This window comes from Daucus carota, chromosome 3 (assembly GCF_001625215.2).
Source record: "Daucus carota subsp. sativus chromosome 3, DH1 v3.0, whole genome shotgun sequence".
NCBI classification, from domain to species: domain Eukaryota; kingdom Viridiplantae; phylum Streptophyta; class Magnoliopsida; order Apiales; family Apiaceae; genus Daucus; species Daucus carota.
The window spans coordinates 39446251-39470379 of NC_030383.2; the positions used below are offsets into that span (position 1 = coordinate 39446251).

The 24129-nt window shown below is 33.4% G+C and overlaps 1 protein-coding gene across 13 annotated transcripts; it reads right to left on the minus strand.

The window, feature by feature from the left end:
- Positions 1-2743: 2743 nt before the first annotated feature.
- LOC108210781 (uncharacterized) lies at positions 2744-10765 on the minus strand. 13 transcript variants are annotated; one of them, XM_064088770.1, is made up of 10 exons: positions 10615-10765; positions 10371-10486; positions 9919-10237; positions 8911-9049; positions 8199-8257; positions 6889-7184; positions 4554-4825; positions 4051-4270; positions 3129-3300; positions 2744-2959 (listed from the first exon to the last, which is right to left on the minus strand). In XM_064088770.1, the coding sequence occupies exons 4-9, from the start codon at positions 8911-8913 to the stop codon at positions 3155-3157; spliced, it is 996 nt and encodes a 331-aa protein (XP_063944840.1). In that variant the 5' UTR covers positions 8914-9049; positions 9919-10237; positions 10371-10486; positions 10615-10765; the 3' UTR covers positions 2744-2959; positions 3129-3154. The 13 variants fall into 13 exon arrangements, with proteins under 13 accessions (XP_063944840.1, XP_063944838.1, XP_063944839.1 ...); XM_064088768.1 differs by having other exon boundaries at positions 2950-3300; XM_064088769.1 differs by having other exon boundaries at positions 2950-3300; positions 10362-10486.
- Positions 10766-24129: the final 13364 nt, after the last annotated feature.

Sequence of the window (24129 nt, forward strand, 5' to 3'; positions counted from 1 at the left end):
GTTTTAGCCACCAACTTTGCTTCAGATAGCATTGTGATAATTTCTTTGTAGCATCATTAATACATAGTGATAATATGTAATATTTTGATGATGTGTCGTATGTTTTTATCTTTATATATAGCAATAATAATATAAAATGAGTTGATGAAAAATTAAAATAAAGAAGATTCATAACTAGAATTCTAAGAATTCAATAAATCATGAATATGAAATCAATGATTTCAAACAATTCACCCTATAAGATAAAGTGTAATTGAGTGATATGATGTATCATCTTTCTCTATTAAAGTTTCAATTGACTAGCTCAGTCTAAGACCTCTCTTAAATTTATCTTTATAAATTTTAATAACTTTATCTTATTACATTTTTCAAGATAAATAAATAGAGATGAAAACTTAATTTTTGATGATTGTGCTCTATGATGCATCATTTTATGTTATTATTACCCCCCTCTGTCTCTCTCATTAGTTTACAGTTTTTTCTACTGCTTAGCACATATTTTAATACTATTATAAGACATAGTTTCATAATTTTTTTTTGTGTGTGTAAAAATTCAAACGCTGAAATTTTATTCGGTAGAAAAAAATAAAATTATTTATGAATTACATCTTTTAAAAGTCATAATATGCGTGTAAAATTCTTATCACCCAAGGTAAACGACTTTGGGGACATAAAAAGTACTATATATAAAAATACAGACATATATCAAATCATCAAAATATTACAGACTACCACTATATTTTAATAATACTACACAAAATTAATGTAATGTTAATAATCAAATATGAACCTAACTTCAGTGACAAAAAAACTGAAACTAATATCAGTGAGTAAAATAAAAAAAAATATAGTTGAGTGGTTAGTTTTCAAAGACGCAATAAGTTTAGTGACAAAAAAAATTATCATAATGCAAGTAATCAAATCCGAACCTAAGTTGGTGGCTAAAACAAAATCCAAACCTAACATTAGTGAGTAGAAAAAAAAAATAGTTGGGTTACAAGTTTCTAAAAACACTATAAGTTAAGTGGCAAAAAAAATTTATTTCCCTTTAATTTAAATAACTTAATTTTTACTCAATAATTTCACACTTTTAATAAATAAAATTATATTCTATTTGGTCCATAAAATATTTATTGTGACATATAAAGTTGGCTATAAAAAGAAGTCAAATTTATGCTTATAAACCCAAAGTTCAAAATTCTTATATTTTTAGTTATTTTTTTTGTATTAAATTTTAATTTTATAGACATGTAAAAGACCATTGTATATCCAAATATAAAAAATGAAAAATATTTTTTTATAAATAACTTCTTACTAATAAGTAATAGGGCTTTTTTCATTGATAACCATGTTTTCAATCTTATTTTCAAAAATACTACCTTCTCTCATCTTATTTTCAAAAATACTACCTTCTCTAAAATATTTTCAAAAATATTTCAGAGAAGGTAGTAGTTTTGAATATATTTTAGAGAAGGTAGTATTTTTGAAAATAAAATTGGAGAATATAATATTTTTGAAAATAAGATTGAAAAAACAGTATACAAGATAATTCCCCTAAGTAATAAGTATTTTTTTAAGTTAAATTAAACAAACTCAATATTTTATTATGATTAATTTCCAGCTAAATTAGTTCAGCATATGTTATTTTTTTCTGATTCGAAATAATTTATCAATAAATATCCGTGAGCAATCCATTGGTAATTTACTAATGAACAAATTTTCACCCGCAACTTTTACTTGTAGTACATATCGTGCGATAGACATCTAATTCTAATTAAATTATCTTGAAGCCTAGGTCAACAAAGTCAAAAGGTTCCAACGACTATGATTTACTTCCATCCGTCCCTTTTTACATGTCCATATCTTGAAGCCTAGGTCAACAAAGTCAAAGGATTCCAACGACTATGATTTACTCTCGTCCGTCCCCTTTTACATTTCCATTTTAGTTTCCTAGAGTAAAATTGATCAATTTTTAATTAAATATTAAAAATTATCTATTTTTATTTTAAAATATGAAAGTTGCATATTAAAATAGACTAATTATACTTTCTAATAGTATAATTTTTATTATATTTTACCATTATAATATTAATGGCTTTATTTGTGATCCGTAATTACACTCTAGGTGGCTTCTTTCTTGCCGATCACAATGACCCCGTTAAAACTTTTGATAAGATTTTTGTCTGCTTTGGAAGACTTTTATTTATTATGAGATAGATTTTTAGTGTTGTAATTTATTTAAAACTTGTACTTATAAGAGATAGAATTTTAGTTTTATAATTGTTTAAGACTTGTATCTATTAAGAGATAGGTTTCTAGTATGATTCTTTTTTTACAAGATAATATAATACAAGAAGAACTAAAAACAACATGACCAAATCAAAAAACATATACAAAAAGTAGGACTACAAATTATACCAATGTTGGCTTATTATAGTATAGTATAGATTTTGAAAGATAAAACGGTTCGTCAAACACATATTCTCTCAGCATGCTATACTAACAAAATTGCATATTCTCACAATAAAAAAAATAAACAGTATGAATATTATTCCCATTTGTTATTTCATAGAAAAGTATCCGCTAAGTTAAACTCACATGAATCGATTATATCAAGTATTTGACACATTAGCTATTTCAACTCAATTTTTTTAATAAAATACACCATTCCAAATATTATTATGGAACGCACATAAAATGGATATTCCCTATAATAATATTTTCTGACTGTACCATTTCAATGTAACATAATTTGCTAAAGAACATCTTATAACTTTTTGTTTAAATCTAACAATATTACTAGACAACATTTAGAATTGCCCGCAGAATATTTGATGATACAACTTCAGCATTAAAAGTTTAACATCACTACTTCGATAACCACTGCTACTAATGCAAAGAGAACTCCTGCACAGGCTGCAGCAGTTAATCGTCCTGCACCACCTCCAGTCATCAAAAGCTTCAAAACCACATCATGTATTTCAATAATATCTTCATCATCAAAAAATAAAACAGGAATCTGTAGTAAATATCTTATGAAGGTCCACTTAAAATCAGAGTGCCAGACCATAATGTATGGTCAGAAGCAGAAATATCTCAAGTGAATATATTACAAATCAGTAGAATACCAGAAATTTTGAAACATATTTCTAACTCATTCGCCCCTCTGTGTATAACATGATTGTATAGCGCCATAGACATCAGGAAGTGGTTGTACGGCAACCCATATATTGTTGACCCAATCCCTAGAAGGTCTCAAATTTCTCCTGTGGAGAGTCATAAACATGGGATCGCCTAAACCTGCGAAATGCCATTGGATTAAACAAAAATGTTTTGCCCCTAATTAGTAAGCCACATATATACATATTATGTTGCTATAGTTTTAAATTAACTTGTGGGTAACTGCACTTATCAAGGTACAGAAGTACAAACATCAGTGACCAAAGCAATCAATATTTCTAAAGTTGGCGGCCGTCTTCAGCAAAGGGTTCTTAGGCCATAACCGCCCGAACTTGGGGTGCTAGACATGGGTGTAGATCCAAGACTTAGATTCGTCTTAAAATATTTGGCGTTCTTGGATATGGATATTGATCTAAAATTGAACATTGATGAGGGGGCTCGGAATGTAAGCGTAACACAAGTACAACTTAACATATATTGATTTATTGTCCATTCATAAAAAACTATGTACTACACATTAATCACATACACTTGATTATGTGTTCAATGCAGCATGACATAGAAAAAGGTCATCCATGGACCTTGATCTCTATAAACGAGTTATAAGGAAACCTTTAATTCTTTTTTTTTTGTAATTGGGATGTAGCAAGATGAAGTGTCCGGTATTAATAAAAAGGATCCAACTCAAAACCCACACTTGCACTCATGTCATGTCCGTGGACAAGGGCATGAGGAGAAAATGGAAAGTCAGGGGGTTGTGGAGCTTGATATCATTTTAATGTATGAATACCAGTCTGTGCTACTTTTGACATGACAAGAATACTATATGTGATAAGGGAAAATGTATCCAAATTTGCCGACTTAGCTTACCAGGTAAGAAAACATGGTAACTGTCACTGTTAGAGAGGGACTCTCCAGTAAGAATAAAACCTTCCCACCAGCGATTATTCCGCCATGCATCGATGGCTGCTCCAACCTTATAAGTCGTAGGAGAATCTTCTTCAGCAGGACACGGGCGGATGGTAAGTCGCTTACAATGTCTCATGCTCAGCTTATCCAGACGTGCAAGTCTTGGCGGAGGAACATATTGCTACAAACCATATAGTATTACAGAAGAAAAAAAATATTAATCCATCACTATACAATATATAATAACTTTCGAAACAAATTTATCATTTCATTACATGTTAGAACTAACATCATTCCTCAGTGGGCCGCAAAGTTTTGTCCTATGATGCATCAAGGACAAGGTTGAACGTAAACAATATACTTAACTTATGAGTGGAGTTGAGAAAGTTGTGACCATCTAAGAAATAAAGTGCACAATTCAATATAGAACAGTTTGATCATTTAAAACAGTTTGTTTTTTGTACCTCCAATTTGCCAGATCCGTCTGCATCCATCATGTCATTGCACTGGACTTTCCAACGCCTTTTGGAGATGTCCATGATCTTGCACTTACACCAGCAGTCAGGCATGTCAAGATCTTGAATCAGTAATTCTACATCATCATTAACCTGGAATGATGCTTGTTCAGTGGGTGTTGGTTCCTCAAGTTGTACACCACATGGTCCTGGTATACCACTTACTTCACTTGTTGTTATGGCATCGCTGCCATTACCTTCGTGCGCTGGAACATAGTGGTCTAAAAATCACAGTTTCTCAATCAGTACACAGAGCAAACCCATTAACAAAGACTCACTCCAAGGTATACAGAAGTAAAATGGTTTGGTCAGTTACAGGAAGATATATACATATAGAGGGTAGCTTAACTGGACCCTACCTATTGTACTATATTAAACCATAAATGAGATATAGAACATCATGGAAGATAAACCAATGCACCATTATTGATTTACAGCAATTAGCACTTAATACATGAAAAATAATGATAAAAAATATTTAAGGGAAGAAAGGATACAAAATTTCCAATATATATATATATATAGAAGAAATGAGTGAAAGTAAACAATACTAAACTAATACGCATTGTGTGCAAGAAGTAACATACTCTCAATATATTTATATACATATCTATATATATATATATATATAGGGGAGAGTTCTGGTACAAACTTACAAACTTGCAAACTTTTTTTGTTCAACACATATATAACTTGAGTTCAATATTTTTTTAACATATTTTGTTGAACATCGATTAAAATAGTGGTGGAGAAGTACATAAACCAATTTTTAAATGTAAGAACTAAGGTAAACGTGTTATTTAACTAATATTTATGTTTCTAGACCCTACCCAAACCCCAGAGGTATAGTTTAAACATCTTTTTAGATATATTCAACACAATGATAATTAGTGTTCAACACCCGATGTTGAACCCCAGTTATAAATGTGTTGAAAACGCGATTTATTTATGCGTTATTTTTAAAAATTGTGATGTTTTTTGAAGAATTTTCAACATGGATACTTTATATAACTAAGGATTAACACGATGGGAGAATAAAAAAAAGTTTGTAAGTTTGTAACTTAAAAAAGTTTTTATTTGATCCTATCCCTATATATATATATATTATATATCTTTGCTGATGCACATTATGGAGGTGTTTTACTCCACTAGCGCATTGCGCAAGAAGTTCAATAAATTTTGCACTCTACACATGTTTGGGATGCAGTTTTCTCGATACGCAATTTTAATATCTATGTTAAATGTGGTAAGAAAGGGCTACCTTCCTCAATTTTAGTATATTGGCCAATTTGTTCAAAATTTGTTATGTTGGTCTTTCTCACTAGTCATGTAATGACATAATTTTTTCGAGCAATAACAGTAGGCTAGCTAAACAATAACACTAGGCTCCAGAAAATGTACTTGGTTCAATCAATTTAATGTTCCCTACAAGATAAATGGAATATTTATCTACCGATTCCAGTACAATGGAATTTATATTAGCTTCCAAAAGATCTAACCCAGATACACATCGTAAACAATTACACCCAAAACCTAGCATAACTACAATTCTTTTAATTAACAAGAAAATAAGCAAAATCAGTCATGTACAAAACTACAACTGCTGTGGATTTAGCAACTTCTCAAGGCTAAACTACTGTTGACATCAAACAAAATAAACTCGAAGGTACGATCTTAGTCTCATTACATTATAACAATTGACATCCAACAGATGTAAGGATAATCAGTTAGAAGAAGAATACACATATACCTAATGCAGAGAGGACTCATTTCCCAGTGTTTTTTTGGAAATTTTTAAGTTTTATACAGGATACAAGATAGGTTAAATGTGCCATTTTGAGTTTGAAATAGGGATCCTCTTACTTAATTCAATAGCAACAGGAAAGGAAACAGATTGGTTGCAGACGGAGAGAGAATCTCACAATAAATGAAAAGGGAGCGTTTTTGTTAACTGTGTGACAAATCTATAGAATTTTTTTTTTTGAAAGAGCTTTGGCTTACGGCAAACCTTCAATCCTAATCATTTTTTCATTCTTGAAAATAATTTGGCTTACTGCACCAATAATAAACAGCTTTTGGCTATCAGGATGTATGATGTTAATAGATTTTATCCTCTGACCCATATACAAGATAAGATGGCTCCCAGACAATTTGTTTTTAAAAGATCAAGTGTGAATGAAATTGCAAAGACAGTTCAACTCAAACATTAAATTTGTCCTATGCATTCAACAAGTAATATAAAATGAAACGATAACATTTAACACTTTACATCAGGAGTTCATACTTGAATTTGTGGGTGGCTGGTTATTCTCTCTCACCAATGACTCAAGCCACTCCTTCACATTCTTCCGCGATGTCCATTTTTCATTGGTATTTATGGCTGGGTTGGGACCAATAGCCTGCAGAAACTCTTCAGAGACCACGTAGCTATAGTGTCGGTCCCTCTTCTCCATACCCACAACAGCAAGCAGCGGACTAGCAGAAGTAGACACCAGGTAGTAACGGATTTCACGTTTGCCATTCTCCTTTGATAGTATTCTCTCTTCCCATTTCTCATATGCATGGTTGTTTGCCAACATCCTAATGACAAACACTCAAAAAATCAGAACAATCATATAGAATCAGCTCGATAAGAACAAATCAGAACCTATCAAAAACAGATCATGAATATAATAATAACATAGAAGTAGTCACACAACACAAATTTACAAACATTGACATTTAAGAAACTAAAACAAAACTACAAACAATTCAAAAAAGTCTCAAATACAAATATAAGTGATAAGAATAACAATCTCTGTTGTTCTTAAAGTTTAAAAATTATAATTTTAGAAAATTACACATTTGAGCTTGAAATGATTAAAGAAGTACAGAGTATTCTTGATGACTTTCGAGTCTACCAAAAAATTGTTCATAAATTTGAATATAAGAAACAAAATTGCTAATATATACTATATATAATAAATTATATGTAATTGTCAGATTGAGATGTTAACAAATTCGATCGTACAAAATTCATATCTGATTGGGTTGCTATCAGATAAGATTTTTTTTAAACGATCCATATAGATCTGTTACTCATGGATCAGATCTGATTAGATGTCCGATCCATTGACAGGCTCAATCCAAATGACAGATAGACAATCAAAAAGTTAGGAACATCTTATAATATTTATTACTCAAGCCTTTCCCCAATCCACAAGCGAATTATCTAATTCGAAACAAAAAATTTCAATTAAATCAGCGAGCTAAAAAAATCTAACAAATCTACAGAGCCTATCAGGGTGTAAATTTTGTAAATCTGACTTCCCCCTTCCCAAACCCCAAACCGAAAAAGGATACAGAAACATGAAAGCAAGACATAAAAGGAAAACAAATCATAGATTAATATCCAAAGCGGGGCAGAAAACTGAAAAACCCTAGCAGTCTTTACTGTTCAAGAACTGGATTTATCCAACAAATCTATGTCAATAGTTGACCATCTAATGATGGATTACAATTCTGAAATACATGGTTTACAGATATAAATCACAGCCCCATTAACAATTCAACGCAGGGGGAGGAGTGAATCAGTGAATTAGGCTAAGCCCTTACCTTGAGTCGAAACAAGTTGAAGGGCACCTTGCAGAGTGTTCTGTGGTAGAGATGATACACTGAATAGGAGAAAAAAAGGTTTAAAAATATAATATAAAGATATAGACGACAAAGGGACCAGAAAAAAGATGCAAATATTCTACTGATATATGGCCCTTTTTCCTAAAACGAATAGGTAGAATCAAATTAGAATAAGTACACAAGATTCTACAACAAAATTAATTAGATTGTTCTAATAACATCAAAATGCAAAGTATTTATTAATATATGATCATCTCTTACTAAAACATAATAGGCATAATCAGAGTGTAGAATGTGTACACACGATTATACAATAAAAGAGACTCTTCATCTAAAACAAATATCTTGACCATAAAAATTAAATTGTCTTTGCATCGTTAAATTTTTGGTCTAGATAAAAGGGTGGTGTTTGGTACAACATATACTAATACCTAGATATTATTAATATGTATATAATGTCAATATACAATAAAATTCTTAAATGGAACAGGGAGATTCATTCACAATAGGCATATTATATTCAATTTATGTAATCCTAAAGTCTATCTTTTATAGTAAAACTGAGGGTAAATTGTACGGCGAGAGAAATAACACAGTAATTTGAGTATTTATCTATGCATTCAAGATCAAAAAAGATTTTTTGCCCTAACAAAGATTACTCATAAGAAAAATGCTAATTTACATGGCCCACCATATTGTGGACTAATATACAACAGTGTTGGCTCTTCAAATTTGTTCAATAACCCTCTCTTCGGCTTGATTCTGCGAGCTTGTTTGTGACTATCCATCCAATCCCCTTTATTCGTATTGTTCTCTGGTCCCACTACAAACTTTGCATTGCACAAACACCAACGACATCATGTCTTTGAGCTTAATACTATCAATGTTATTATATGATTGACTTACATATATCTCTTTTAGGTAAATTTAAGTTTAATATAAGCCATATTAATTTTATTCAAATGGAATATGTTATGTTGAATGTTCCAATATGATAGAATTGAAATGCAAATATAAGTGGAATACACATCTTCTTTGTTACAAGCTATGAAGCATGAGTGCGGGTGCGGGTACGGGAGTGGGTGGTACGCGTATACGAGAATTCGGCAAATTTAAAAATATGGGCATTCGGATGCGGGGGGATTCGGCAAATATTAATATGTTAAAATATATATTATGCATGTATTTAAAGAGTTACATGTATATTTAAACCAAATAAATAAGTTCAATATCCTTAACAATTTATAGTGTAATTATTTAATAACACAATTATTACATTATAAGGTATTTAAATGATAGAGTATTCAACTAATCACAGAATTAATCATTAACAAGAATCCCTAAGAATCGAGTGCGTTGTGCGGCGGGTGAGTAAAGAATCCCTGCTTTCTTTCTAGGTTACAAGTAAGGAACTCACGACCGAGGCATGAAAGAGAGAGAGATCTAGAATAAAGGGAAAACAAGTGGTTTGATCAGGCAAGCATAAGAGCTCTTTTGTGAGGGATATCTAGTATAAAGGGAAAACAAGTGGTTCGATCGGGCAAGCATAAGAGCTCTTTTTTGTGGCTTTCAAAAGTTCTGTTGGTGCATATATACAACATATCTACAACAAGGGAAGCAACATGAGATTTGTAGTCTAGTGGCACGTATATATGTACTACAACGATACAATATATTAAGAAAATCTAGTTCAAATTACCTTATAAAAAGAGCACACATATCATTCCATTCCATTTCATCCAAGTAAAACAGCCTGAAGGTCTTCTGAGAAGTACACAACCATATTGAAATTCAAAATTTCTGTCCAGATCTGACTTAACCGCCAGCAATGTTTCCTTGAACCCCATTCACCTAACGTTTTTGAGCTTAATAAACTTCTGAAGATGTTCAAGACAGTGAGAAAGGAGGGGATAAAGAGTACGTCTCTTGACAAAGGGCTTTAGTCTGGTAGACGTTCCTCTCCTGACTGAAAGTAGCGCGTCTTGCCTCCATGAAGCGACAAATGTGTGCGAGCATACCTAGAAAGAAGGGCGAATATCATACCCTATATTTCCTTTTATAGCACAATTAATAAACTGTAGAACAGCTAAGATCATTAATATCAGTAGGATTCATAACAACAAACAATTTTCTTATCTTAACTTTGATTACCCCATATGTTGATATAACTCTGCTGTAAATTTCGATCATCATCTATATTAATAATTTAGTTTCGCCCGAGGCCTCCGAGATTATTGAGCCTGGCCTGATCTATAACAACATATTTCCTAAAACACATGAATAAGATACATGATAAGACTAAATCAAGTATTCAAGCAAGTATACAAACAATCCAAGGTTAATTCAAAAGTGCAGACATAAGCTAATAAAACATATATATACACAAAATACATACACAGATATGTTAATACCATCACCGGAGAAGATTTCCATCGCTGTTCTCAGACATCGGAACCCTAAATAACTTTCCTCTTCTGCACGTTTACTGTTCATTGGCTCCCAATTTAACAGGAAAGTGATTATGTTGGCAGATAATAAATGAACGTGTCTACGTCTCATAGAAATTGAGTTTTAGCTTGTAGTATATTTTTAATTTTAAAATTGATTATATCACTTTATTAATATTTTAGAAAAAATTAAAATATAAATATAAATAAAAATATTTAATTTCAGTAATATATTTTTAACAAGATTCAACCTTAAACATCTGTCAATTTATTATTGATAAAGGATACTATAAAATGAATATTATAAATCAAAAGAAAAAAGTCCACAATATATATTATATTTTATTTCAAATATTATTAGATTATTAACTAAGAGGTAGGTTTATAAATTTATAAACATTTTATTATATAATAAATTTTATTATATTTTAGATTATTTCAAATATATTTTTTATTTTCCAATATATAATATTTAGGATGCAATGCCCATAAAAAATATGGGTATGTAAAACTCTTATTACTATTTATCTGACTAAATATTAATGAGCTCAAAAAATATAAATATAATATTTAAATAATAGTGACCGGAGTTTTAGTGCCGCTCTAGAGATATTATAGTAATAGTACGCGAAATTTATTTTTACGAGAAAGTAAGTTTAAATGGATAATAATTAGCGACAAAGTAATATATAATTAAAAAAAAGTAGAGTATCGATTAGATCTTAGGCATAAATTTGACGTAATATAAAATAATATTTAAAATGATTTAAACAAAATACTAAAAACATATTTATAAGTATATAAATATAAAAGTAAAAATAATAGTAATATATAATAAGAGAAGATACTTTGCCAAGTTAAAGATATTATTGAGGAGATATTTTCTCAAAGTTTAAGATATATTGGTAAAGATACTTTTCTACCTCTAGATATTTTATTAGAAATATCTAGAGATTAATTAATTAAAGAAAATATAAATGATTTAATGATAAAAGAAAATAAGTGACTAAAGCTTAGTTAAGGGGTATTTAAAGTCACAGTCATGACCAGTGTTCTAAAAATCGGTCTAGGCGGTGCTTAGGCGCCTGGCGGCCCCGAAACGCCCCGATTCGGTCCTAGGCGGTGAATTAGGCGTTTTTTTTACAAAAATCGGTCCTAGGCGGTCAACATCCCGCCTAGGCGGTCCAAATCCCGCCTAGGCGGTCCAGGCGACTAATAACAAAAAAAAATCATATTTTTAATAAATAAAATCTAAAATTATGATTATATTGTAAGAAATTAAGTATTCACTTGTAATTAACTTAATATCTTATAAAAAAAGTAAAATGACTAATATTTTTATTTAATATTTCTTACATTATTTATAAGAGGCTGATTGATATATATTTATTTAATCAACGATTTTGTATTACATGTATCAAGTATATTTTTTATATATGATATTATATTATTTACTAGTTTGACTCTACTAGTAGTGAAAAATAGATAAAATTATTAAATTACATTTAATTATAATAATTTAAAAATAATATATGTCCGATTAATGCTCCGATTAATCCCCGATTTCCCGATTAATCGCTCGAAGGTACCCCGACCGCCCTGGGACGCCTAGCGATTTCTGGAACACTGGTCAAGACTAGAGAGAGAATAGTGAATTTAGAAATTCAAATTTCAAATTTTCAAATGATCTGCAAGGAGGTGATTGGAACCCTGGTGAAGGACAATGGTTTCGGATTACTCGTCACCAAACCGCAGGGAAGCGAATCGGTGTTCCTGAAAGTAAGCAAGACATAGAATAGTACAGAGCAGAATATGTCAGCAGACAAACTTATGCACAGGTTCTCAAGGGCTCCTCCGAGGAAAAGGGGAATAAATCTGGAACAGAGGATCCAATTAAGTAGAAGATCATAAGAAACAGATGTTTATCGGTAATGGTCAATAATCTGTCAGAGCAAACAAGTATCCGTGAGATGTGGCTTTGTTTAATGGGAAACGTCATATTAAAGACATCATCCTTCCTAAGCAAAAGGATAAGTTTAATAATAGATTTGGTTTTCTCATTGTGGCACAACTAACAGCAGCCCAGGAGCTAAATACTGAATTTAATGGAAAATGGATCGGGAGGAGTAAGCTGGCCATGTATTTAGCTCGCGATTCTTACAGACAAGTACAAACACTTCCATCTCAAAAGTGGATGGACAGGACAATCATTGAAGATCGCAACAACAGGAAGGCTTTTAAAGGTCAGTCATCGGCGCTGGAGGTCAAGTCAAGCATGGAGATTAGAGATGGCAAAACAGTAGAGGGGCTAGTACAACAACCGAGTTTCTGCGCTGTTCAAGGTATGATTACAAAACAATGTCAACAGATTCTAAACAGAAGCTTCATTGGGACCACAATTGAAACCATCAAAGAAGATATCTTGTAAGAAAAAATTCTAAACAGAGGGTTCTCGTTTCAAGCTAAAAACATATCAGATAAGACCTTTTTATTATCCTACATATTGGAGGAGGATAAAGACCTCAACATCACAAGACTCAAGGATTTGTTTGCAAGTATCAAAGGCGTGGAAAACTCTGATTTAGTGCTTCCTCAACCTACCTGGATTTTGTGTGATGGGCTGCCGTTATCAGCATGGAATCCAGAAACATGGGAACTTATATTTGGGGACTAGGGCACTCTGGTCACGAAATTGCTAGATAAAATAGAGCTAATCAACATGCATAACAGGATGGTGTGTATAACAACTAGGAAAGTCATTCCAGCTGAGGAAACTTTAAAAGTAATGGTCAAAGGCTTAGGTTATTGGGTGAGAATAAATGAGACAAATGTTGTGGCAGTTGGACAAAAATTTGGTCTAAACTGTAAGGAGTTAGAGTCCATTTCACAGACATCCCTCAAACAAGATCTGTGTCTTGAAGCTTCTAGAGATAGCAGCAAAAGTATGAAGAACAGACTCCATGATGAGGATCAGTCAAGTTACATATTAGACATGCAGGACCGTCGTCTACAAAAAAGTCAATCCCATCAATCCTTAGCTCGTGATCATATCCGATACTTGGACAAATGGGAGAGAAATAAATGGAATTTGAGCGAACAAGTTGATAACTCTTCTTCGGAATCTTCTAAGAGGAAGTATGGATAAGGCGTATGGTCTTGCTGATTCAACCGAGGCACGATGAGATGAAGTCTATTTCTTTGGGCCTAAATCAAACCTAGACAATCAGTTTTTAGCCAGAATGTCCCGGGTGAACTTAGGAAACAAGAAACGAGTGGCAGTCATAAATGTTTTCGATATAAAAGGATTCAAGAAGCGTAAGGGGAAAACACCCAAGGTTCAACCTGACAAACTGGTGAAGGCAAGAAAAAATACCGGTAAGCAAGGAAGAAAAAGCAACTCAAAAGCACCTCCACATAAATCAGTAGGAGTTAAGTTGTTGGAGAATGGGAGGGATATGGCATCACAAATTCTGGAGTCAGCGAAACTAATGGGACTGGTTCTTCAAGAGGACAAGCAGCAAGCATATGAAAAAATTCTTTATTCTTCTCAAAATTATCAATGTTTTTTTAATGAATCACATCTGAATTATTAGCTTGAACTGTAGAGGTATTAATAATTCTCATATTAGAATAAAATTAAGACATATAAGCAGGCACTCACAAGCAAACATATTTTTATGTCTGCAAGAAATGAAATAGAATCATTGGAATGCATTTCTCAAAGAATCGATTTGGGATAGTAAGTTGCATGCTTGGATCACAGTCAACTTGCAAGGTTTATCCGGGGGGATTAGCTCTATATTGGGAAACGGGTATGGTGACAGAGTTGGGTCAATTTAGTGATCAAAATTGGATATGGTTCCATGGGTCCCTCAAATCTCAACCCTGTGAAGAATTCTGCTGTGTAAACGTTTATATGCCTCACAAACGACCACGAAGAAGAAAAGTTTGGCAAGACATCAGCTCACTGCTTGCGCAATTCTCAGACATACCAACATGCATCATCGGAGATTTTAATTGCATACTCTCAGTTCATGATCGAATTAATTGTCAGTACAGGGAGGCGGATTCAGAGGAATTACAGGAATTTATAGAGAAAGCAGGACTCTGGGATATTCACATTCAAAGACGATAGTATACTTGGTTTGGGCAGGGTGGAAAATGTAGTCGGTTGGATTGAGCTATTATCAATCTTGCATGGCGTAAATTAGGTGAATGGCTATTGGAGTCACTAGGAAAAACCTGCTCGCATCACTCGGCGACTCTTCTTAGTCATGGATTGGGGGTACAAACCATTCAAGGTTTTCAATGCTTGGTTGGACAGAGAAGGTTTTTCTAGCATTATTCTAGATCATTGGGATAAGATGACAGGTTCCACCTTGCATCTGCATGGAAAACTGAAGTCCTTGCGCGGGCCTATAAAAGAGTGGTATTGTGCAAATGAAAAACCTTCAGAAGCCATTGCTCGACTTGAAGCTCGTCGGAATGCCTTGTTAGGTAAATTAGAAAGAGAGGAAGAGTTGCATGAAATGGAGGATCAACTTTGCGAGCTATATAAAGAACATGAACATATTCTTCGTCAGAAAGCTAAACTTAATTTGGAACTGCATTGAGACAATAACACGAAATTTTTCAATAGAATGGTGCAATACAGAAGGAAGCAAAATCAAATAAGAGGAGTTTTACCTGAAGGGCAGTGGTATCACAAGTCAGATCAGATCAAGCAGTTGTTTTTTGAGCACTTTGAAGGCTTCTTCAACAGAATGCAGATTGAAATTAATTTTGATATTAAAGGACTAGTACGTAGACAGTTAAATGCAGGCGAGCTTAGTAATTTGGAGCGGGATTTCACTCTAGAGGAAGTATATGGGGCTATGATGTGTATGAATCCCAACAAATCTCTAGGTCCCGATGGTATTTCATTAGAATACCTGAAAATGATATGGACGAAAATTCATCAGGATGTTTTACAAATGGTGCAAGATTTTTGTCATTCTGGTAAGTTTTCTAATGGCCTCAATTCATCATTTATTTGTCTAATTCCTAAAGAAGAGCCAACAAGTTCAATACTGGACTATCGCCCAATAAGCTTAATCAATTGTGTTCTGAAGATTATGTTAAAGGTGTTGTCGCTACGTCTAGGTCAATATATTCCTTTCCTAGTCTTAGAAGTGCAGTCCGGATTTATAAGAAGCAGAAACATAACAAACTGCTTTCTCATCACTCAGGAGGTAGTTCATAGTCTGCAATCCAAAAGAGTTAATGGCTTCATCTTGAAATTGGATTTCGAAAAAGCGTTTGATTCGAATAATTGGAATTTTCTATTCAGGATTCTTGGATTTAGAGAGAAGTGGATCATGTAGATAAAATCTACTTTGGAAAGTACGCGTATATCGGTATTGGTCAATGGAGTCCAACTCGAGAATTCAGTATGTCTCGAGGTTTGAGACAGGGCGACCCCATTTCGCCTATGCTTTATAATCTGGCGGCGGATTGCCTTCACTTGTTATTAGAAAAAGCAATGGGGCTTGGCTTCTTTAAAGGTTTGATTTTGGGGAATAGTCCTCCTATTTCTCATGTGCAGTATGTCGACGATACAATCTTATTTTTTGAGAACTCAGCTTTGGATTGTCAGGGTGTGAAGTTAATATGTTGTTATTTCAAATATTATCTGGTGTAAAAATCAATTTTAACAAAAGTGTGCTCTATGCATATGATCCAAGGTCTGATTTGGTCGGCCAATGTGCTCAGATATTAGGATGTCAAAGTGGTACATGGCCTTTCACGTATGTCAGATATCAAGTAGGGGTTTCTCCAAAGCGACGGACTTTTTGGAGGCCAATACTTAAAAAATTAAAGACGCGATTAAGCACATGGAAGAGTCATATTCTAAATAAGGCTGGATGAACATCCTTGATCAAATTGATGCTAAATAATTTACCAGTGTACTAGTTCAGCGTGTTTAAAACATCCAAGGAGGTTACCAGTGCAATAGACAAGGCCAGGCGAGGTTTCTTTTGGAAAGAATTAGATGAGCAGGATCAACCCTGTAGGAAAATGCATGCATCGAGTTGGTTTCTTCTTTGTCAACCTAAACATACAAGTGGTCTATGGATTGATAATTTAGAATTTAAAAACGAGGCCTTGTTGGCAAAATAGTGGTGGAGGATCTGTCGAGAAAAGAATAGTCTGTGGAGGAATCTTTTGGTGGGTAAATATGGAGCTGATTGTTTTAACTCTTTAAGGATTGCATGGCAGAACAACATGAAAGTCAATGTATCTTCAGTAGTAAAGAGTGTAATCTTACTTTTTGAGGCTTGTTTTAATAGTTGTTGCTCTTCAATGAACATAAAGTGGGAGTTGGGCAATGGAGATACCATAGAATTATGGCTAGATAATTGGAATAGGCTGGGAATTTTAAAAGACCAGCTGAATCTAATTTTTAGTAGTACCATGCACAAAACCATAACCGTTTCACAACTGATGAACTTTCCTGCATGGGAGGATTTGATAAATCTGATGAAGCCTACAGTCAGTTGGATTTGTTCACACAAATAGTGAAAGAGGTGGTCTTGTTGGACCGCGAAGATCGAATCAGTTGGTTCATAAACAACAAATCCCTAACCTCATCAGCAGTTTATCATAAGATGACGGATATGTCATTCAACAATAATTCATGGTCAAACTTCTGACGTGTGAAGATTCCCCCTCGAGTTAAGATATTCATGTGGCAAGGAGAACACAACACGCTTCCTACTTATGATTTCCTTCAACGATGATCGATCCTACCGGTGAGCACATGTAAGTGGTGTAACCCAGAGGATGAATCACAGGTTCACTTGTTTTTTCAATGCTCATTAGCTAAAATGGGCTGGAGGTGTCTAGACAAATGGCTTGATGCTAGTAGAATGGATGAGGAATCTACGGTTTTTACGGCATGCTTTGAGAAACTCAGGCATCAGTACAAACACAAAAGTGGACATATATTTTTAGCTTCCATGTTATGGTCAATTTGGATAGCACGTAATGAATTAGTTTTTAAGGACATCAGAATCTCAGTTAAAGGTACGTAGCTTGTAATCAAATACAGAGCTTTTTTATGGGCTGGTGCAGCAAACCTAATCTCTAGAAATTTACTTAGTCTCTGGGCTATATCTCCAGCCCAATCAGTTCAAATTCATTCTCGGACGGACTTGAATTCTTGGCTTACAAATTGGTCTGCTCTTTATTAATTCATGAGCTATATAGATGGATCATTTGTTAAAAATTCTAGTGGTCAAGTAAAGTCAGGTGTGCGAGGCTTTCTAATTAATAATAGGAGACTTTGCAAGCTTGTTTTTTCAGGGCCTGTTGAGGCACAGTCTGGTTATGATGCAGAAGCTAAGGCATTAGTCCTCATGATGAGTCATTTACTTCATAATAGGATGGGTATTTGTCGTGCATAATTTTTACTGATTCAGCTATTTTGGTTAATAATTTTATGAAATATCGATGTGGGGTGTACTGGGATGCACATAGAAATAACTTTGTCCATAAAGGAACTCTTCTCCATCTTCCCAGGCACTTAAATAACCTAGCTGATTAAGTGTCTAAAGAAGGAGCAAAGAGAGGAAAAATGATGGCAGCTTGGTGTGAGCATTAAAGAAAACTTGCAAAGATGGTTAAGGGTGCCTGGACATCCAATCAGAATCAAGAGCTCAGTGTAATAATATATGTTGACTTACTTAGTTTAATTACAGCATCAAATCAAAGCCCTCAAGTCAACTATCTGGACTAATACATGTAGAACGGGATCAAACCATCATGAGATATCTGGTGCAACAATAGCTAACAAGGCAAGCATGGCATTTAATCTTGAAAGAAAGTGCAAATTTTATTGAGATTTGCAAGGCTTGGTATGATCGTTGTAGTATATAAAGGGTTGTTTCTCATCAGTTCTGCATATCAAACACTTTCAATATGGCATATCATTAGGTGCCTCCGAACCCTGGAACCTTGAAGATAAATGTTCATGGAGTTCACTCCGACCTCCCCTCGACAATTGGCAACACGTTTGGACTAGGAGTAGTCTATCGCAACTCTGCGTACATGATGAGGCATGTCATTGTTGGGACGATTCCGTCATTGTCTAAGTTAGGGACAGAACTCTGGGCTATATATGCTCTACTGCGTCGTGCCATGGTTAAGGGGTATGACTTTGTCATCGTAGAGACGAACAATCTGGAGGCATACAGAGTCGTTTGGAACTTCAATGTGGCTGGAGTTCCTCCTCATGTCATTGACTTGATGTCTCAAATCTCCATCCTACTGAAAAATCATCGTTGGGTTTGTGTCCTTGCATATAACTTTCCCGCATGAAATCATGTCGCCAGGTTCGTGGAGAGGATGGGCAAGGAGGTCTGTGATCTCCTATACACACTCAATCGTATGATTGGCCCTCTATAGGAACTTATCAAATGAGACATGGGCATGGGAGTAGACCACACTGATTATATGGATGTTGTGATTCCGGATGAGGCACGGGATCCAGTTAACTTCAATGTAGTTGTGGGCATTGCGGGGTCAGATTAATGTCATCTCTTTGGGACAGGCAGCACTGCAAGGCAATGTGGGGAATGTAGATCATGGCATGCAGAACGGTGTGTAGAATGAAATGCAAAACGAGGTTCAAGTCGAGAATGCAGGGATGAATGGAGGAGTGTAGCAACATATGCCAGCTAATCAAGCTGTTTTTGATGAACCTGTTGGAGAGCATGAGGAAGAGATACAACCAGGCTTGGCCGTGAATGGATTTCAATTTGAAGGTGATCATCTGATCGAGGATATAGACTAGAAAGTTGCATGTGGAAGCTAGCAGTATTAGGTCCTTCTACAATCGTAGTTATATGTTTCCGGTTGTAGTTAAATAATTTAAAAGTAGTCTCTCTCAGTCTTGTGTCTTGATATGCAGTCATGTTTAGCTCTATGAAGTTAGTGTTTTAGCTGCAATGTAATATTCTCACCTCTCTCTTGTTGGAGATTGGTTGATAATAAAAGTCTGGCTTTTCAAAAAAAAAAGCTTGGTTAAGGAGATAGAGTAGTGTTTTTAAGAAAGTGGTGGAAGATTATGGTAAGATTCAATTTAAGGGAGGTGTGATTAAGTGGAAGAAGGAATTTTTGGGTTCTAATCACTACATTTAAGGTAAGTCTCTATGTTTATGATCATATTATTCTAAAAAATTTCTTATTATGTATTTATGGCTATGATATTAAGGTGTTTTAAATGCTCATAGATTCTAAGATATAGATAAAGTAAGATTCCCTTTAGCACCAAGAATTACCGTGGGTAAATATTGAAGATTTGATTTCCTGATTCTTATTTCTGTTGTATTCAATATTGAATATCATGCTCTGACGACTATGCTGCTACACTAGGGGGACGCCCTGGTGCTAACATCCAGGGGCTACTATCCCCTACAAATGAAGCAAAAGTGGGTACTAGTGTGATAAAACCCGAAGCAGGGGTCGACCTCATCGATAGCGGAGTGAACGTGACCGCGGGTGTGCCGAACATGTATGGAGGGCTCCCAAGCGACGGGACTTGGGTGACTGGAGGAGGTGTGGGGTGGTGGCCTGTGAAGAACGACACGTTAGGACGATATACACATTAGTTTGGCAACTGATCCAACCGGGCCCCTGTAAAAGCATGGGAACTACCTCCGCATTCCTGTGACATCCCAGCAAAGTCGTAGGAGGATTGCGCATAGTGGTACTCCTCTGACGGATCCTCGTCATCCTGTAAGCTAACCAAAAAACCGCCTGAACCACCCTCAGAAGTACCCGCTGCATATGTAGGGGGCTGAACCCATGGAGGCCATGCACCCCCCTCAGAAGTACCCGCTGCATAAGTAGAGGGCTAAACCAATGGACACCATCTACCCCCCTCAGAAGTACCCGCTCCCTTCAGTCACCTGAAAAATACTCGCTACATATGTAGAGGGCTGAACCCGTGGAGGCCATGCACCCCCCTCAAAAGTACTCGCTGCATATGTAGATGACTAAACCAATGGAGACCATCCACCCCCCTCAGAAGTGGCCGCTCCCTCAGTCCCCTGAAAAGTAACCGCTACATATGTAGAGGGTTGAACCCATGGAGGCCATGCACCCCACTCAGAAGTACCCACTGCATAAGTAGAGGGCTAAACCAATGGAGACCATCCACCCCCCCTCAGAAGTAGCCGCTCCCTCAGTCCCCTGAAAAGTACCCTCTACATATGTAGAGGGCTGAACACATGGAGACCATGCACCCCCCTCAGAAGTACCCGCTGCCAATGGAGACCATCCACCCCCCTCAGAAGTAGCCGCTCTCTCAGTCCCCTGAAAAGTACCCGCTACATATGTAGAGGGCTGAACCCATAAAGACCATGCACCCCCCTCAGAAGTACCTGCTCCCTCAGTAGCTGTAGAATGTGAGGTGCCTGCTAGGTGTGACCAACCTCCTCTATCCAAGCACGAGTTTTTGTTGCAGTACATATAACATTACAAAACACGAGATTCTGCTGCAGCGCATATGGAGCTCATATAATATTACAAAACACGAGATTCTGCTCCAGTACTATTCTTGCTCATATAATATCATTATAAAACACAAGATTTCCGATGCAGTACATATCTAACTCATATAATATTATGAAACAAGAGATTCCGCTGCAGTACATAAAATAATAATAAATAAAATCAAAATATACACACTCCAGCTCCTCGTATGTTGGAGTTCTGTTGCCGTATATGTAGATAATACTGTAATAAAATCATAATAGATATATTCAATTTATTCATATATCACGATTATGCAACAATATACAAATTAATTTGTATGTATATATCATTTTATCACACGAGATATATAAATCAAAGATCAAATATATTTTTTTTGTTAGAATGATCAAATATGGTTAGTTTCATTAAAATTAAGAATGTGCATTAATTGAATACATGTATATTTAAATATGTACTGATTTAAAACACATTTAGGTTACATTCATTTAATGACTACTAATGTGGTTCTAAGGTTCTAAATTTAAGCAGTTCTACGTGGTACCTGACCCATATATATACATATATATATATATATAGGGTCGAGTTCCAGAGAGACTCTTCGTATTGAGAGATCCAAGAGACTCCATCTAGACCATCCATTAGTAGTATTTTTATACAATCTTGAATACACATCTGACAATGGCAATACAGTAATTATTCCTATTAATGGAGGAAAATTTTATATTCTCAAATCTCTATAATCTGTTTATTTATGGAAGATATTAATATGTCTTTTATGTAGAGATTTAATGATCTTTTCAGATTCGGAAATGATATATTATGCATTTATGTAGAGATTGAATAATCTTTTTATATTTGGAAATGAGATATTGTGCTCTTATTTTTTAGATTGAATTATATTTTCAGATTTGGAAAAAATATATTTACGCAATACTTCGATCAGTTTATGCACCAAACATGATAATGATAAAATTATGTTGATCTCTTATTAAATCATTAAAAATTAGTAGAACACTTACTAGAATAATATTAAAACCATGGCACATTGAAATATTTGTTAGGTCATTTAAAATGTACATTATAACACTTAATAGAATAATATTTTTTAGAGAACTCACCTCAATTTTTTTGTTGAACTATTAATTACATATTTTTGCGGAATTTTTTGTATTCTCATATTTTAACCAAATCTATTTTAGTAAATATCGTAATATGTAATAGAGCACTTTTATAAACACTTAGTAGAACATTTAGTTGACTAAAAAATTATAGTAAATTTTTGTAGAACAGTTGTTAAAACAAAAATAAATATATTAAATTTTAATAAAACACCTTGCGAATCTCTGTAACAAAATATGTTAGCGATCTTAATAAATTTTATTATATGATCTTTTTAATTCGAATTGAGATTCTTTAAAAAAATTATATACAATAAATTATATTTGACACTTGGTAAAGAAAAGAGTAAACTAAATTCACTAAAAAAACTTAGCAGAACATTTAGTATATAAAAATTTCTCATTAAAATTTTTATTAGGTGTTTCGTTAGCCAGTCATATATATATATATTATGATTTTATTATATGTTATTTTTAAATAAAGTAAAATATATTCGATATAATTTATTTAAGTCATGTATTTATTAAGATTTCTTCTAATTGATGCATTAAGTGTTTCAGATAATGATAACTAAAAAATAAATAATTTAAACTAATAAACACCTAAGAGAATATCAAAATTATATTAAGATTCTTCTAATTGATACATTAAGTGTTTCATACAATAATAATTTTATTTAATTTTTAAAAGCGAATAATAATAATAAATTTATTTGATGTAATTTATTTAAGTCATATATTTATTAAGATTCTTCTAATTGATGCATTAGTGTAAAATCTAAATCAAAAAATTTAGTATAAATTTTATTGTAATCTTAAGTGTTTTTTGCTAATAAACACTTAAGAGAATCTTAATAAAAAATTCGCTACTACATAGTTGGCAAAACATGATCATTAAATATGTTGGACCATGTTTAATAGAATTTATTTATGATGAGATTAAACATATGAGAACACTTAAAAATGATTGATATATAATATTAAGATTCTGACGAGTAATTTAATAAATATATTCTATTACTGAGTCTCATAAGTTCTTAAAAATGTTTGATATAGAGTTTGTAAACATCCAAAAAAAATTGTGAATTTTACATCAAAATATTTAGTATAAATTTATTGGAATCTTATTTTAGTTTAATAAAAAAAATATTTTTATAATATTTGGTGAAATTATATTTTAAAATTATCCGATAAACACATATTATATATGAAGAATTATAATGAATATTTTGAATTAAAATATATCAGAATTGTATTTATGGTGTCTAAGGAACACCTTAAAGAATCTTGTGAAAAATAAGATTCACGATATTAAAGAATCCGATATGTACATTTTAATAATATCACGATCATTTTATGGAATCTTGTAAGAATTATCCGATATGTACATTTTAATAATACCACGATCATCTTAAAGAATCTTTATCATTATCTTTACTTTGATCTTTAAAATAATTTTTAATACGATCTTTAAAATAATCTTTATTACGATCTTTATAAAGATTCTCTTAAGTAATCTTTTTAAATGATTTTGTAAGATTTCATAAAATATTTACTAGAATCTGTTAATTTTTGTAAAAATATCCATAACATATTCCAACGAATCTGTGATAAATTGCATAATGTAATTTATAGTAATATATTAATTGTAAATTTTTTAATATATGTTAATAATGCACCCAAATCTTCATACAATCTATTTAAAAAAGGTATGATTAATGAAATATGTATCATTAATGGTAGTTATTCTAAGATCTTTACATACATGGAAACAATTTAAATAATATATTATACAGAACTGTAACT

Bases quoted from the DNA above. Each gene is read 5' to 3' on its own strand.
- LOC108210781 (XM_064088770.1), bottom strand. The intron at 7,185-8,198 runs GTAAGGGCTTAG...GTTTGTCATTAG, and splicing joins TCAACTTGTTTCGACTCAAG to GATGTTGGCAAACAACCATG. The intron at 3,301-4,050 runs GTAAGCTAAGTC...GGCATTTCGCAG, and splicing joins TTACCATGTTTTCTTACCTG to GTTTAGGCGATCCCATGTTT.